At 34.8% G+C, this 17486-nt stretch overlaps 1 protein-coding gene across 1 annotated transcript in view; it reads left to right on the top strand.

Moving 5' to 3' along the window:
* EMC2 (ER membrane protein complex subunit 2) overlaps positions 1-17486 on the top strand; it is a 69773-nt gene that overhangs the window by 23756 nt on the left and 28531 nt on the right. Inside the window, exons 4-5 of the mRNA XM_027849966.1 lie at positions 3730-3815; positions 5415-5472. Coding sequence (XP_027705767.1) covers positions 3730-3815; positions 5415-5472 — 144 coding nt within the window. The remainder of the gene's footprint in view (positions 1-3729; positions 3816-5414; positions 5473-17486) is intronic.

A 17486-nucleotide genomic window follows, 5' to 3' on the forward strand; every position in this document is an offset into this window, starting at 1 on the left:
TAAGTAGACAGCTTATTAAATGACTTTCCAGGGGTCTCCCAACCAGTTGACAATCAGAGCCAAGATTAGAAATCAGAGTTCACTTCAGATCTAAATTCTGTGATGTGATTGACACGTGAGTTTTGTTGTATGATGTACTCTTATGGTCAGATACACAGGGAGGGGACACTTCACGGTACTTTATCAGTAATTAATTTAATGTCCATGTAAGTTGAATGTTCATATAAATCCTACGACAAAACTTTTTCACTCAGAATATTAAAGTAGATAGTTGTGCTTTGTCACCTAAGATGTGGTGGGAACAGATCAGTTACTTACGGTTAGCTTTTTTTTTTAAATGTTTCCTGATGTTTCTGTCAGACTCTTAGAATATGTACTTTACCATGCTTAGTCCTTATCTCCTTATGTGGTGTTGAGTATGCACAGACTTAGAGAATTTCAAATTTGGAAGGGACCTCAGGGCCTAAAATGTAACTGAACAAGAAAAGACCTCAAGAAATAGGGAATGCATTAGTTCCCAAGGCAGCCATTCCATTTTTAGATTGCTCTAATTATTAGAAAGGATTTTTTTCTTTTAATAATTTTCTTTTTTAATTGAGAATTTTACAGACATGAGCAAATTTGAACATTTCAATATACAAAAAAAAGAGGACTGCATATAAAAACTGAATTTTCATGTACAGTTTTTTAAATGTATATTAAACATGATAGGAACTAAACTGCTCATCTGAATTCCCTTCTGCTTCCTTCTTTCTATTTTTAAAATGTTTCATTGACATACTTCTTTACAAGAATTCTTCATCAGTACCTGCCATTATTTTTTTCTGATTAAATTGCTAGCCAAGGAAAAGTGCTAAGATTAAGGAGGACTTGGATAGTGTTTTTTGCAGAAGGTGAAACTTTAGCTGACACATAAAGGATGCCAGGGAAACCAGGAAATTGAGATGAAGAGGGAGAACACGCTAGGCAAAAGTTACAGCCAGTAAAAATGTTTGGAGTTCAGTGCAGTGGAACAGTAAGGAAGCCATTGTCACTGGTTGGATCACAGAGTATGGGGAGGGGCATAAAGTGTAAGAAAGACTGGAAAGGAAGGAATTGGAAGGTTATGAAGGTCTCTAAAAGGGAAACAGGATGTTTTTGATCCTGGAAGTGATAAGGAGTCACTAGAGTTGTTTGATTGGAGGAGAAGTAATGATATGGTCAGATCTGACACTTAAGGAAGATTAGTTTTCCAGTTGACTGGAGGATGGAATAGAGTCAGAAGACATTTGAGGGAAGAAGACCGGCCAGAAAATTCTTAGAATAGTCTAGTAGTGAGGCGATGAGGGTCTTATATCATGATAGTTTTAGTGTCAGAGAGACAAGTGAGTGTATATGAGAAATGTACAATTGACAGGACTTGGGCAATTGATTTGCCATAGGAAGGTATGAGAGTGAGAAGTAGAGGATGATGTTTAGGATGTGTGATTGGGATGGTAGTGGTGCCCTTGATGGTAATAGGCAAGTTAGGAAGAGGGGAGGTTTTTTTATGGGAAAGATAAATAAGTTCAGTTTTGGACATTAAGATGTCTATAGAATATCCAGTTTGAGACATCTAATAGTCATAAAAATGTTTAATAGTTGGAGATGAGAGACTAGAAGTTGAGGGAAAGATTAAAGCTGGACAAATAGATCTGAGAATCATCTGCATAGAAAATGGTCATTGAAACCACAGGAGCTGATGAGATTACCAAGCAAAATAATATAGATGATTAAGAGAAGAGGGCCCAGGACAGAGCCTTGGGGAATCCTCACAATTAGATGACATGACCTTGATGAAGATCTAGAAAAGGAGAAAGAAAAGGTAAGAGGATAATCACGAGAGAGAAGAATCATGAAAATCTAGAGAGAAGAGAGTTACCAAGGAGAAGAAAGGGTGATTGATCATTTCAAGGGATGCAGAAAGGTTTGTGCCTGTTTTTTGACAGCACTCCAACATTTCTTTGAATAACATCTATATCAATATAGTTATTGATATATAGATAAATAACTACTTTTCATATAATTAGTTTCCTTGGTTTTATGTATTTAAAGACGTTCTGAGAAGGGTCCTTAAGCTGCCAGAAGGGTCCATGACCATTAAAAAAAAAAGATTAAGAATCCTTGACTTAGATTAACTATTATCTAGACCACATTGCTCCATCTTGTCCACAAAAATATCATGACAGACTTTACCAAATGCTTTGCTAGCTAAAATCTAAATTAGTTGCATGTATAACATTTCCCTAATTTATCGGGTAGTAGTTCTGTCAGAAAAGAAAACGAGATTATTGTTGTTTGACCTGTTATTAATTAAGCCATTTTTGTTCTTTGAGATCAGTTTCCTTTTTCAATTCCCTCACTATTTCTTTTAATAATACATCATAGCATTATGCCAGATGTTGAAGTCAAGCTTGACTGGCCTATAGTTTCTTGTAATAAAAAAAAAAATGAGGACTATGTTTGCCTTTCAGTTCTGTGGTACCATTCTCATGCTGCATATTCTTTGATCTCTGACATTTGGCTCAACAGCAGCATTTCCACATTCTTTCAGTACCTTAGAATATAGTTCACATGGGCAGTGTGACATTTACTTGTCAAAGGCAGCTATGTGCTTTTTTATTTCCTTAGTTATCTTGGACATCAACTCACTATTTGCCATTGTCATCCTTTTCAGTCCAAAGATCCTTTTCTTTGGCAGAGAAAATAGAAGCAAAATAATACCTGAGTAGCTGTTTCTTCTCTCTGTATTAATATTATCATTGCCTTGTCCCCATATACAGCAGTTTTGTCCTTCCTGGATCCTCTTTTCTGCTAGCATAACTTACAAAATACCTTTTTTGGGGTTTTCCTCAGCTTTTCTTGCCAGTTTCATCTCAATTTAAGATGTAGAATTCATCATGTTACTCTTAGATGACTGTGCTATGTGTTATCCTTGTCCTTACGACATGTCCTTGCATCCATCTTTACTGTATGTATCCTTAGTCTAAGTTTGTAAATTCTCTGTGCACCCACATCTCTAAGTTACAGGTTAGTTGCTGATCTGCATTGATAAAGGTAGGTTCAGGAGTTCTTTACACTGATGAAATCATAGGTGTCAGCATTCCTTTTTTAAAAGATAAGAAAAACAGGCTTTTGTTTCAGGGAGAAGTTTTGGTTCATTAGAAGAACTCTGCAGTTTCCTAGAGCCAACTTGTTCTGCTTTTCTTTTCTTTATCATTTGTGGGCACAGCCCATTTTCTGTATGCAGTGTCTGTTCAAGATGTGTATACTGATTAATGGATGAGCTTTATGGATTTGGTCCATCAAGCTATGAATTGTATCCTGGAAAGGAGGCATGCTTTCTCTACTTCAGACTTTTGAGTGATTGTGGTTCTCACTTAGGAGTTTCTACAACATTCATAGAACAAAGTTTTGTTATTTCAAGGAATATTGTATGATTTTTGAAGTATCAAAGGAAGCACATTGGAGGAATCCCTTTAAGGCAGTGTTTTGCTTTACCAAATTTCGTGCTGTTTGTAATCTCTAAACAATGTAATCTTGTATTAATGAATAGTATAAGATTATGGTTCACAGATGATACTTATAAAGCTGCATGAAAAAATGACCTTTGAGAATTGAGTACTCCATTTTTATATGGCCTAGAACATATAGAATATTTATCATATTTTAGTCCTTGTTTTTCCCAATTCACTATTTTTTTTCTTCCAGTTTTGCCTTCAGGAGCTAAGACGACAGTTCCCTGGAAGTCACAGAGTCAAACGACTAACTGGCATGAGATTTGAAGCCATGGAAAGGTAGTAGAATCTTTTTAATCATTTCAGTTCAGAAAATATATTAATATAATTTGTTAAAATTTCCTTAAGGGGATAACTGAATTCCTGATCTTGCTATGTGGAGACTTCCTAAATTTATCTAGTCATTATAGGGCTACTTCCTACCAGCCATGTAAGAATGGCACAAAGCTTTGACCTTCTTCTACCTGTTCTCCAGTTTCTTTGGTAGAAGACAGTTTGTGTGTGCGTATGGGGTGGGCATGGGGATAACAAGCAGCTGTTTGCATTCATGAGGTTGCCCAGTGCAGGCTGCAGCTGGGATTAATCTTTTCTGAAGGAACAGGACAAAAATAGGCTAGTGAGGTTATAACTTGGTTAAACAGAGAATCCACTGGGAAATAGTCTCTCTTATTCTCTCTCACCCTTTCTCTCCCACAAAAAAAAAAAGAAAGAAAGAAAAGAAAGAAAAAACCCAAACCAGAAACAAAAACAACCCCAAAAAGATCATTACAGCTCAGGAGCAATGCAGCCACAACTAGAGCTTCTCCTTATTCTCCCTTAATTGACAAATGCAGATCAATGTGCCTGGTTGCCACACACATTTGAATAGAATATTGTTACTTTAAACCTACTCTTCTGGTGAAAATTTAAATTTAATCCAGGATTTTTCATGTTGTAATGACCATTCTGGCTTAAACATGAGTGGTTCAGCTATATCCACACCTGAAATGACAGATAATAAAGAATAGCCTTTCCTAGAGAAATGTAGAGAATTCCATTTATTTGCCACTTACTGAGATTTACTTGAAAATAAGTGGTTTGTTTATTATTTTGGGGATTTCCTTAACATTATTCTGTAATTTAGAATATCCTTACTACCCAGTTAGTCCAGTTTGTAAGACTTTATTACTTTTTGTTTAAAGAAACAGTGTTGTATAGACACGGACCAAATTGAGCATGTGTTATACAAGATTATTACGTATAAAAAACTTTAAGAGTGAGTGCTTGTTTTTTTCTGAACTCTCACACCACTATGTATGCCACTCATTTTGATATAATTTTGTACTACCTTTAAAACATTTAATTTTTATGTTATCACCTCAAATGGATTAACCTTTTGGAGGCAGGGACCATATCTTGTATTTTGTACCTTTCACAGCATTTGGAGCACTTAATAGATGACCAAGAAATGCTTATTTAATTTAAGTAAGCCATATTGACCAGGAACTATGAGGAAATAGCTTAGTAATAGAATTCTTCAAAATAAAAGACATTGGAATGAATTTGATAGAGCTTTTTTGATGTAGTGATTTTAGGTATCTATTGATTGGTATTAGATATTCATATATATTAATATAATAAAATAATATAAGTATTAAGGCTTTATGTATTTTATGATTTTTGGGGATTCTAACCTTATGGTTTTCTGCAGCTTTTTATGAGCTCATATTGGAGGAGCTTACTTTACCTTTTTTGGAATTAATTTTGTAGTGATTTTATCACCAAAATGAACAAATACATATCATGAGGGTTTTCAGACTTTACTAGTTTGACTTTGTCCAAGATTCACCATCTATCTGTTTTTTTTCCCTCAAATTGTTTGTCTTTTTGAATAAATAGGTATGAGGATGCTATACAGCTATATGATCGAATTTTACAGGAGGATCCAACAAACACAGTAAGTTAGTTGATTATTTGGAAGAAATAATATGAAGTTTAAGAAAACACTAATTCATTGAAAATCATATATCTAAAAAATTATATAAGGAAAAATGATGTTTCTTGGAATCTAAATTTTAAAAGAAATAATCTTGTAATACTTTTTTACAAAAATTTTCTCCTTTGAGAGCACTACCACTGTTTTACTTATATAGAAAATATTAACAGAAGCATTGATATCATTTAAATTTTGAAATTACACTAAGAGCCTGTTTCTTGTGAACTTGATCTACAATCTGAACCCCACTGATACTATTCTAGATTTCTAAATTTGCAAAGGTTATGTTATATATATATACACACAAATATGTATGTACAATATATATAAAAAAGATCTCTATGTCCATTATATTTAGGTAGCACACAGTATAGTACACATATAGATAATATATGTAGTATACTGTAGTAGACATATACATCGTCCATATCTATAGTATATATAGTATATTCTAGTAGACATATATGCATAGTATATAGTAACCTAGTATATAGGTTATATATTGTTTACGTATACTGTAACCATATATACACACACACTATATATAATATATACACATGTATATATTATATATCCATATTTTAAATGTATTATTTATTTTTAGTATGTTTTTCTTTTTAAATTTTGAGTTCCAAATTTCCTCCTTCCCACAGCATCCCCCACCCACTGAGAAGGCAAGGAACATGATATCAATCATACATGTGAAATCATGCAAAACATTTCCATAGCAGCTATATTTTTTAAAAAAGCAAGAAAAATAAAGTGAGAAAGTTGTGTTGCAATTTGCACTCAGAGTTTATCAGTTCTCTCTCTGGATGTGGTGGATAGCATTTTTTCATCATGAGTCCTTTAGAATTGTCTTGGATCATTGATTGGTCGTAGTGGCCAAGTCTTTCATGCTTGATCATCGTTCCAACATTGTTTACTGTGCACGATGATCTCCCAGTTCTTCTCACTTCACTTTCTGTCAGTTCATATAGTTCTTGCCATGTTTTTCTGAAACCACCCCATTCATATTACTTCTAACACGGTAGTACTTCATCATAATCGTATGCCACAACTTATTCAGCATTCCCCAATTGATGAGCATCGCTATTTCCAGTTCTTTGCCACCACAAAAAGAAGTGCTATAAATATTTTTGTGAATATAAGTCCTTTTTGTTCTTTTATCTCTTTGGGATACAGACCTAGTAGTGATAATGTTGGGTCAAAGAATATGCACAGTTTTATATTCCTTTGGGCATTGTTCTAAATTGCTCTCCAGAATGGCCAGACTAGTTCACTATTCACCAACTGTTCATTAGTGTACCTATTTTCCCCTCATCCCTCCAGCATTTGTCATTTCTGATAGGTGTGAGGTGGTACCTCAGAGTTGTTTTAGTGATTTAAAACATTTTTTTCATATGACTATAGATAGCTTTGATTTCTTCTTTGAAAACTGCCTGTTTATATCTGACTATTTATCAGTTGGGGAATGGCTCTTATTTTTTATAAATTTGACTCAATTGTATACTCAGTTTATATTTGAGAAATGAGGCCTTTATTACTTCATTGTCTATGGTACCTTTTAGCAAAATGTAATTTTCCTGCTTATCCCTTTTAATTAGGTCTGTTTTTGCTTTTGCTTTGTCTATGATATTGATGCTATCCCTACTTTTTTTTTTAGTTCAGCTGAAGCATATTAGATTCTGCTCCAGCCTTTTATTTTAACTGTATGTTGTGTCTTTCTGTTTCAAGTGTGTCTCTTGTAAACAACATATTGTTGGGTTCTGGTTTCTAATCCATTCTGCTGTCTGCTTCCATTTTATGAGTAAGCTCATCCCATTCACATACACAGTATATTTCCCTCCATCCCATTTTCTTTTGTTTCTTCTTATCTTTCTCTCTCTCTTTTTATCCTTTCTCTCCTTGGAAGTCTGTCTTGCTTCTGACCATTGCCTCCCTTAATTTGCTCTTCCTTTTATCATCTCTCCCCAATATCTTTTATCCCTTTTCCCTCCTATTTCTCTGTTGGGTAAATTGCATTTCTATACCCATCTGAGTGTGTATATATAGTCTTCCCTCATCACGTTACCCATTTCCACCTCCATTGTAAGAGCTCTTCCTTGCATGCATCTTTTGTGAGAGAAAATTTTCCCTGTTCTTTCTTTTCCACCTTCTCCCAATGCATCCCTCTTTCTTTTCCCTTTGTTCTTTTTTTGGAGATCATTCCAACACGATCAACTCATACCTATGCCCCTTATATATGTAGACACCTTTTAACTGCCCTAATAATGATAAAATTCTTAGGAGTTACATGTATCATTTTCCCATGTTGAAATATAAACAGTTTAATTTTTATTAAGTGTCTTTTTGGTGCTGCTATTATCAGAGCTAGATCTGGGGGTGTGCAAATTTTTGGTGCTTCTAAGCTGGTTTAATATTAGGAGAGGTATGGTCACTTCTCTCCTTTCTGGTTTTAACCCTGGAAGGGCCGGTGGTACCCTGCAGCTGTAAGCGCTAGCGCTTTCTTTGCCTTGCAACTCTAACCAGAGCCCTGCTCCTTTGTGACCAACCCTCAGCCCTCTTTTCCATCCTGGAATTGTGACCCAGAACTGCATGTGGGCAATAGAATTACCAGTTAATGCCAGCTGTACCCAGTGCCCTGTAAAAGTAATCTCTTTCTGACCAGTTATTTGACCCCCATACTGTCTCTGGGCAGAGAGCTCCTGAAGTTGCTGCTGCAGCTGCTGTTTCTACTGCCACATGTGTTAGCTCTAGATAATCTTCAGCCCTGGTATCACAAACTTCTGCCAGTTGCCTGTTTTCTTAGGCTGGAAAAATGTCTCATCCTTTTGTTGACTCTGCTGCTCCAAAATTTGGTTTGATATGTTATTTTAAAGTTGTTTGGAGGGGAATGTTCAGAGACTTGAGCTGGGTTTCTCTAATGGACCATCTTGGCTCTGACCCCCACATTATATACTATTGGTATGTAGCTTTAATAGTTAACTATCTCTGTGAATCACAGCATATTAAGAAATGAGTTTGACTCTTGAAGTTTAAAAAAAAAACTTAGAGAAGAAAAATTGATAGGGTTTTTTTTCTAACATTTAATTTTGCCAAATTTTGGACTAAATATTTTAGAATATTTTACTTAATGGGCCTTAAATAAAATAACGATGCTGCAACAAAGTTTTTTTTAGCCTCTGGCAATAGAGATTTAAATATCTTTTTTTTAAAATAAATTTATTATTTATATCCTTTGTTTTTAAGCCACTAACATTTCCTAATATAGCTTTTCTTCTCTCCCAAAATGCCATCCTTTATAACAGAGAATAAAAATGAAGGAAAAAACAAAACAGTCCAGCAAAACTAACCAACATGATGAAATAGTTTGGTATTACTCATCATTACATCAAAGCGTTCCACACCCATAGTTTCCCAGTTCTACAGAAGAGGGGGAGGTACTTTCTCATATATCTGCTTTCACTAATCATGGCATTTCAATATTCAATTTCTGTTGCTTTGTTAATCATTCTTTCCATTTACATTGTTGTAATTGTACATGCTGTTTTCTGGCTCTTCTTAGCATCTATTCATATAAATCTTTCCATGCTTCTCTGTTGTCATCATGTTCATTGTATTTTAGACAACGGTAAAATCTCATTACATTTTTATACTGCGATTTGTTTAGCCATTCCCCAGTATGTGGGCACATCTACTTATTTTCCAGATTTTTTTTTGGCCACTACAGTAAATGTTGCTATAAACATTTGGGTGCACATTGGTCTTTTATTTTATTTTTTTATGTTTTACCTCCTTCCAGTATGTGCCTAACAGAGGAATCTTTGGGTCAAAGAATATAGACATTTCTTAGCACATTTCCAAATTGCTTCCTAAGATTGTTAAACTATTTCCTAGCTGATGGAGAAACATTTAATGTGAAACAAATTTTAGTTCAAGATAACTTCATAATAGCTTGTCCTAATCTCACTTTTTACTAAGTAAAAGTTTCTATTTAACTTTTGATAAGTTGTCAAGTATTTGAATTGTTTAGCTATCTACCTGTTAATTATTTCCATGCATACATGTGGCTTCCCTAAGAAAATAAACATTTCAGAGGTTTAAACAGAAATAGTTACTAAGTTTATTTTGGCATTTACCTCAGTTTATATTGTAGCAGTTTGTATGCTGACACATGGAGTTGCTCAGATATGTTAAACATTTTTTCTGTTTGGCAAGTGCTGCATGTAAAACAGACACTGGTTCTGTCAAGTCTTATAAAAATCACATTCTATATGAGTGCATATTTTCAGAAATGAAAATGCTTGATAGTTACATAAAGCTAATTGTTGCTTAACATGAAATAAATACTTGAAATTATTAAATTCTTGCCTGCCTGTTTTTATGTTTGAAATGTATAGATGGCTAGCGTCTAAAGGCTTAAAAATACTACCTCAATGTATTTTATTTCTCTCAACCCCTAGATTGAATTTCTTTTTATATTCCATTTTCATATACTATAATTGGATGCATTATGTATTATTAACATTAGTTTATTGCTTAAATAGTCTTTTGTGGAGAATTTCTGCTTTGCAGTTTGCATTTTTCTCTTTGCAGAGGTCTCTGCTCTAAATATTGTCCTACCCTAAAGCAACTTTCTTTACCAAGATTTCTACTATTTTGTGAGGTACCTGATTGGGATATGTTCCTTGGGAAAGTTTTGAATATTTTGTGAAACTATCACAAAACTAAAGATATGAAAAAAAAATCCCTAAAGGTATGATTATAACTAGAAGAGCCTTTACTTTGTCTATTTCTCCTTCCCCCAAAAAGGTGGAACCAAAATGTAGTTATTACATTTTGAAATATCCTCATTTCGATTACCTTTTTATGTGTCTTAATAAAATTGAGAGCCTCTTTTAAAAATTATCTTGCACTAGAAAAATTCATATTACTCATTTTCTTGTGTGATTATTTCACTTTTAAGTAATATAGGGCTAAATTTTCAAAACTAGTTATCCTTTCTAGGCTTGAACAAAACTATGATTTATTTATTGAAATTAGGTATCTAAATCTTTTAATCTAAAAGCTCAAGAGTTTAAGGGATTGTTTAGTAGTTGGAATGCTTTTAAGTATTAGAATCAAGCATCTATGCCTTACATTGTTAGTTTCATTTATTATTTTTGGATAAGTCATCCTTGCTTTAAACTGTGTTTAATCTTATTCTTTTACTTTAGCTGCTTGCTAAATGGTAACTTTTGAGTATAAAACTTTTAAATTCTAAGCATCATAAAAAAATAGTGCTGTCTTTTCATCATTTCTGTATTATGCCTTCAAATTTCATAACTTTTGGTAATACTAGTAATAGCTGAAAGAAAAATGAAGCCTGCTAAATATTCATTTAGCTTTTACTGAAATAAATGTCATTTGTCATTCCCTTAACCTTCTTCTTCATTGGCTTCTCTACTGCCTAAAAGTGTGATAAAGTATTTCCTAATGTTAAAACACAAACATACACATAACATACATGTGCACACATACTTTCCCTTAAATTGTAACTATCATATTGTTTTCTTATTACCTTACTACTTCACTTGTTTCAATATGCCTTCTGCCTCCATTGCTGAACTGAAACAGTCTCCAAAGTCAGGAATGATTCAGGCAATTTAGTTCTGCAAGTCAGTAGAAATTTATTTAGTGCCTGCTGTATGCAAGGCACTCTGCTGGGTGCTGAAACAAAGATTTAAAATGGTACAGTCCTTGCCTCCAAGGAGCTTATAGTCTACTTGAATAAACAGGGAGGAAATCAGTAGAATATCATTGGAAAAAAGATGAAATATAAAATGATAAATGAAAATAAAAGAAGAGAACACACAATTATATTTTTATTCACATATAGTTTCTTCTCTTATTTGACTGAGTTTCTTGTATGTATGAATCTTATCTTTGTTCCTATCATAGTGCTCAGCACAGTGTCTTGAGTATAATTTAGGTAATTAGTAGATATTATTGGAATAATTAGATTATTTATTATCTCTCCCTGGCCCTCCCATAGCTTATAGTCCAGACAGTGAGGGGGAGAAAATAGAAAAAAGCTAAGTATTGTTTGTTTATCCTTATAGTATCTAAAGCAAATTTAGAACATTTTCTCAAGACATTTATCTCTATTATAGTACCTCATTCTAATGCAGTGTGTTGGGTATTGTTGCTTTATTTTCCCTTGCTCAAATGTAAGACTGTAAAGCTGCTGCATTAGTGCCAGAAAAATGACTGTGGTTCTGAGCATTCACTGTAGGGACTTAATACCTGTTAAGGAAGGAGCCTACCTGTCATGTAAGTGCACTCATCTTTCTTCATTACACCTTGGCACAGAGTAGGTGAGGAATTTGGGCAATATAGTGCTAAGGAGTCAGATGTTTAGAATTTGATAGAAAAAAAATGTTGTCCTTGTTCTATTTTTATTTTTACTTTTCAGCTAGTAGTTTATTCATAATTGTATTTCACATCCCAAATTTCATTCTTTATTTAGAATTTAGGTGCATTTTGGAAAAGTAAGATTTTAGTCAAGGATTGTTACTTTAAAACAAGTTTTGCCTTTTACTCTGGTGCATATCTTGTTTATTTTTGAAGTTTCATCATTTGTAATTTGGATTTTAATCCTTAGATTATGAAATTTATTTACAAAAGGTTTTAAGTGTTGGATTTGCTTTTATGCTAACTGGTAATTTACACTTTCCAGTCAAGAAGTTTAGAATAAATTCAGATTCTTTTGGAATGTTTTCCTAATCAAATGAAGAAATTGATAAATGTTGAAATCATTTCACTTTTGGTCTGCTTAGTGCTAATTAAAAAGGATCATGACAAATGGAGGATCAGATCCCGGTGTTGGGGATTATTAGACTACTTGGGAAAAAAAAATAATGTGACATGCTAATGCACCTTTGCTCATATGATACTGATTAAGGAATAGTTGTTTCTTTCTCTGATATATATTTTCCCATTAATGAGATTGACTTTGCATAGTTGATCAGTAACCATCTGATTGTTTGTTTTGAATGTTTAGGATATTAGGTGGGTAAAATGCCATGCATTAGGACCATATAAAAAGCTATACATTAATCATGGATTAAGGTGAGGATTTTCAACATATATTTTCCAGATATGATCAATAAATACTTTTAAGATATGTCCTTTTCAATTTTTTAAAATAAATTTTTTAATAGAATGGCAGCTCATTAAATTCAGAAAAACCAATAAAAATAAATTAGCATTTGTAAAGTTAATATTTCTGTAATTTGGAAGTTTTCCATCACTATTATGAATTCATAAAGTATATTTTGGTCAAATCAAAGGATTTTTAATGATTTTATTTTGGATTAAACTGTACTTCACATTCTTCCTTTCCATAGTCTTTGAGAAGACACCCTGTTGAGCATTCAGACATCCTAAATTTTGTCCCATTTCTATTGCTTATGTTTGTGACCTTAAATAAAATGCTTTAATACACACACACACACACACACACACTCTCTCTCTCTCTCTCTCTCACACCCCTCTATTCTGTAAGTTGGGTCTAATAAAATCTGCCCCCCCTTCCCTTTTTTGAATTGTTTTTGAAATGCATGATGTCATTAATCTAGGAAAATACAGAGGGAAATACCTGTTGTTAGCATATATTTTTAAAAGTATGGTCTTACTTGCCTTGGGCACTGAGACCTTATGTGACTTATTCAGGATCATGTAGCCAACATGTGTCAGAGGCTAAACTTAAACCCAGGTTTTCCTGACTCAGAGGCTAGCATTTTACCTGCTACTATTTATGGCTGTCTTTTGTCCAATGTTAAGGATTAATTTCTTTAATAACTTATAGACTTATTGAATGAAGTAAATTAAAGATTTGAGTTTTTTTTTTTTAACTGAACACATAGTGAATACATGGCCAGTCAATAAAAAGACCATTAAGGAAGCTGGCATTTTAGTTCAGCATTTGCCAGCATTTCTTATAAATCCAAATCTTTTCATAAACCGGTGATCCTTTCATACCCTGTAGCTGTTGATCAACAACCATTTATTAAGCACCTTCTGTGTACCAGGTAATTATGCTAAGTGATGCAAATAGACAAAAATGAAGAAGTCCCTGTCTGCAAGAAGCTTATATTCTATCTGGAGATGCATTCATTTTTCTTTAATCATTTGTAATTTGAATTATTTTTTATCATATGGCTGTTAATACCTTGGTTTTGAGAACTTTTTTTGCCTGTCTTTTGGGAGTGACTCTTATTCTTACCTTATGGTAAGCACAAACCTCAAGAAGATCACTGGTAAAAAGGAAGTCCAATATTCATACCAAACTATTTGTAGCAGCACCTTTATAGTAACACTTTTGTGACCATCAGTTGAGTAATGGCTCAACAAATTGTAGTACATGAATGTGATGAATACTGAGAAGCATGGAAAGACATACATAGTCAGATGCAAAGTGAAGTAAGAACTGAGAAAACAGTATGCATAAATGACGACAGTAATCTAAATAGAAAGAACCAGCACCACAAACACAATTGAAAATTGAACAATTGAAAAAGATCAAATATGGCCCAAAGAAGAGCGATGAGTAGAAACTTCTCCGCATTCCTTTGCAGAGGTGGACAAGGGAAGGATCCATGAGTGTGAAACATTTCATATAGTGTCAGATTTTTTCCATTTCTAGATTGGTTTGCTGATTCCCCCCCCCCCCCTTTAAAAAAATACCCAAAATTTTATCATAGGGGGATTGCTTTCTGGGAGACAGGGAGTTAGAGGGAAGAGTACAAAGGGAAATTTAGGCAATGATGATCTAGAACTGATAGCAGAAAGAGAGATGAGGACTAGATTTAAATCTTAGGAGTTATAATTGAACTTAAGGGAGATTATAAGATCAAGAAAAAATGTAAAAAGAGATCAAAGACCAGGAAAAGAATACCAGGGTGTGTGTACACACACACACACGCACACAAAATATTATTGGAGCGGATATAATTCTCTAGCAAAGGAGACTGAGGATGTCAGACAAGTTAGAGAAAAGACTGTTGCAGGAACTGAAGGAAGGGTGACCAACAGAGCCAAAAGCTGCAGAGAAGTCAGGAAGGATGAAGACTTTTAAAAGGCTATTGGATTTAGCAATTAAAAATTCACTGATTAGATGAATGATTAGAAAATCTGAACAGTTTTGATGACCTTTTCTTAGTCTTCGTTTTCGTTGACTTGAGTCAAGTAAAAGTGCAGCATTTGATATTGTTCACCATCTCCTCCTGATCCTCGGTAGGTTTTTCAGACGTTGCTATCTCCTGGTTCTTTCACCTGTCAGACCTTTCTTCAGTTCCTCTTGTTCCTACCTCTTCACTTCAGCCACAGTGATTTTTCTAAAGCTCAGGTGGCTCCCTCTTGTCCTGAGGATCAAATATGACCTCCACTGTTGACATTAAAGTATTTCACCATTTGCTTCCTCCTTTCCATTTTAGTCTTTCATTTCCCTACTTGCATTTTAAGGTCTTGCCAAAATGGCTCACTTGCTGATCAGTACATACAGTGCTTCTTGATCTCCTGTCTCCTTGCTTTTGCACTGGCTGTCCCTCATTCTAATAATTTATTACTTCTTTCCTCTAATGCTCAGAATTCCTGATTTTCTTTATGACTCAGCTCAAGTACCACTTTCTTCAAGGAGACTTTCCTGGTTCCCTTAACTATTTGCTGGTGTACCCCCTCTCAGAAATGCCCTGCCATTAATTTTTTACATATTTTGTGTGTGTTTTTATGTGTACAAGTTATTTCCCCACAATTAACACCAAGAAAACACAGGTTTTCCACCAGCCAGCAACATTACCATCCATACATGGGGCTGTTGGTTACAGCAAATGGAGAAATTTTGAACGCTGAGGATAAGTTTACTTAACTTGGTGGTATACTTTCCATCATCTATGCACACATAGATGATGAGGTTGACGTACACATTGCCAGAGCTAGCTCAGTGTTGGGGAGGCCCTGAAGGAAAGTGTGGGAGAGAAGAGGGTGATAGACTGCCTACCAAACTAAAGGTCTACAGAGCTGTTGTGCTGACCTCGTTGTTGTATGCCTGTGAAACCTGGACAGTAAACCAGCATCATGCCAGGAAACTGAATTGCTTCCATTTGAATTGTCTTGGGAAAATTCTGAAGATCATCTGGCAAGATAAGACACTGAGATCCTTTATTGAGCTAAACTGCCAAGCACTCAAACTCTGCTACAGAGAGCACAACTCTGGTGGGTTGGCCACGTTTTTCAAATGCTAAATGTATGTTTTCCTGAAAGACTACTTTATGGAGAACTTACACAGGATAAGCACTCACATGGAGGACAGAAGTGATACAAAAATACAAGATCTCAACGTCTCTTAAGAACTTTGGAATTGATTGAGTGGCATAGGAAACAGCAGCAAAGGACCACCCAAGCATGGTGTGCCCGCATCAAAGAAGGTGCTGTGGTCTATGAATGAAGCAGAATTGCAGTAGCTTAAAAGAAACGTGAAAAGTACAAATTTAGAGACATCTCCATTTCAGACGTTCATGACTATTTGTGTCCAGCCTGTGGTAGAGACTTCCCGGCTCTTATGGGTCTCATCAGCCACAGTCAGACATGCTGTACCTTCATTCCCACATAGTGGTGTCATTTTTGGTTCTTTTCGAGATTGAAAGACAATAACCAACTGTTAAGGTTGAGTTCAGAAATTCATACTATCTTGTTAGGCATCATTTTCTTAACTAGTTATTCACTTCTTATATTTACCTTTCTTTTCTCAAACCTTTATGTTCAGTTGGCAGCAGTGATTTAAAAAAACAAAAACAAAACAAAACAACATTGCTGAAGATTCTAAGGTATTTTGTTTTGACTAGGACTTTGTAATTCATAACAATGCTTGGTTATGATAGTATAACAGTACTTCTTCCACCCTTTATCCCCTCACTTATGAATCACCAGAAATAGTTGGTGATTTTCAGGTTAGAGGTTCTGTCACTTTTCAGGTGTGTACTCTGTAATGCTACCATATTGTTCATCAGAGTTTGACATTTGGCTGCCTCAGTAAAGAATTGTTACCTTTTAACTCTTCCTGACTGATACTGTATTGACACATCCTGGATTCAATGAGGACATAGTGGTTCTCGTTATTATTCTTTGGAATCAGTCACTAAACATTTACTGTCTACCTACTATATATTAGATTCTAGGAAAAGAGGAAGGTAAAAGCCCCTTCTCTCAAGGAGTTCTTAGACTCATGGGAGAAACAACATGCAAACAGATACAAAAAAAGATGTATACAGGATGAATTAGAACCAAAAGATAGAAGACTCCAGAATTAAGCGGGATCAGGAAAGGCTTCGTGGAGAAGATGGGATTTTAACTGGAACTTGAGGAGAGACGAGAGACAAAGATGAGAAAGAAGAACATTCTGGGAATGGAGGACAGCCAGTGAAAATGCAAGAAAATGGGAGATTGAATGTCTTGTATAAGAAATAGCAAGGAAGCCAATAATGGTGGACTGCACAGTAATTAGGGAAGTGAGGGAGAGGGTGATGGTAAGGTGTAAGAATCCTGGAAAGGTAAAGGGAAAGAGGTGTTGAGTTTTTTTGTTTGTTTGTTTGTTTGTTTGTTTTTTTGGTTAGGTAATGGGGATAAGTGACTTGACCAGAGTCACACAGCTAGTAAGGGTTATGTGTCTGAGGCTGCATTTGAACTCAGGTCCTCCTGAATCTAGGGCCAGGCCTCTATCCACTGTGCCACCTAGCCGCCCCCAAGGGAAGGAAGTTTTAAAGGTCTTTAATAGCCAAACAGAACATTTTAAATTTAATTTTGGAGGTGTTAGGGAGCCACTGGAGTTTAATGAGAAGGGGATAAGCAACATAGTCAGACCTGCAGTTTAGGGAGAACATTTTAGCAGCTGAGTAGAGGATGGATTGGAATGGGAAGAGATTTTTTGGCAAGGA

Source organism: Vombatus ursinus, unplaced genomic scaffold, assembly GCF_900497805.2.
Source record: "Vombatus ursinus unplaced genomic scaffold, bare-nosed wombat genome assembly UNPS02008961.1, whole genome shotgun sequence".
Classification (NCBI taxonomy): domain Eukaryota; kingdom Metazoa; phylum Chordata; class Mammalia; order Diprotodontia; family Vombatidae; genus Vombatus; species Vombatus ursinus.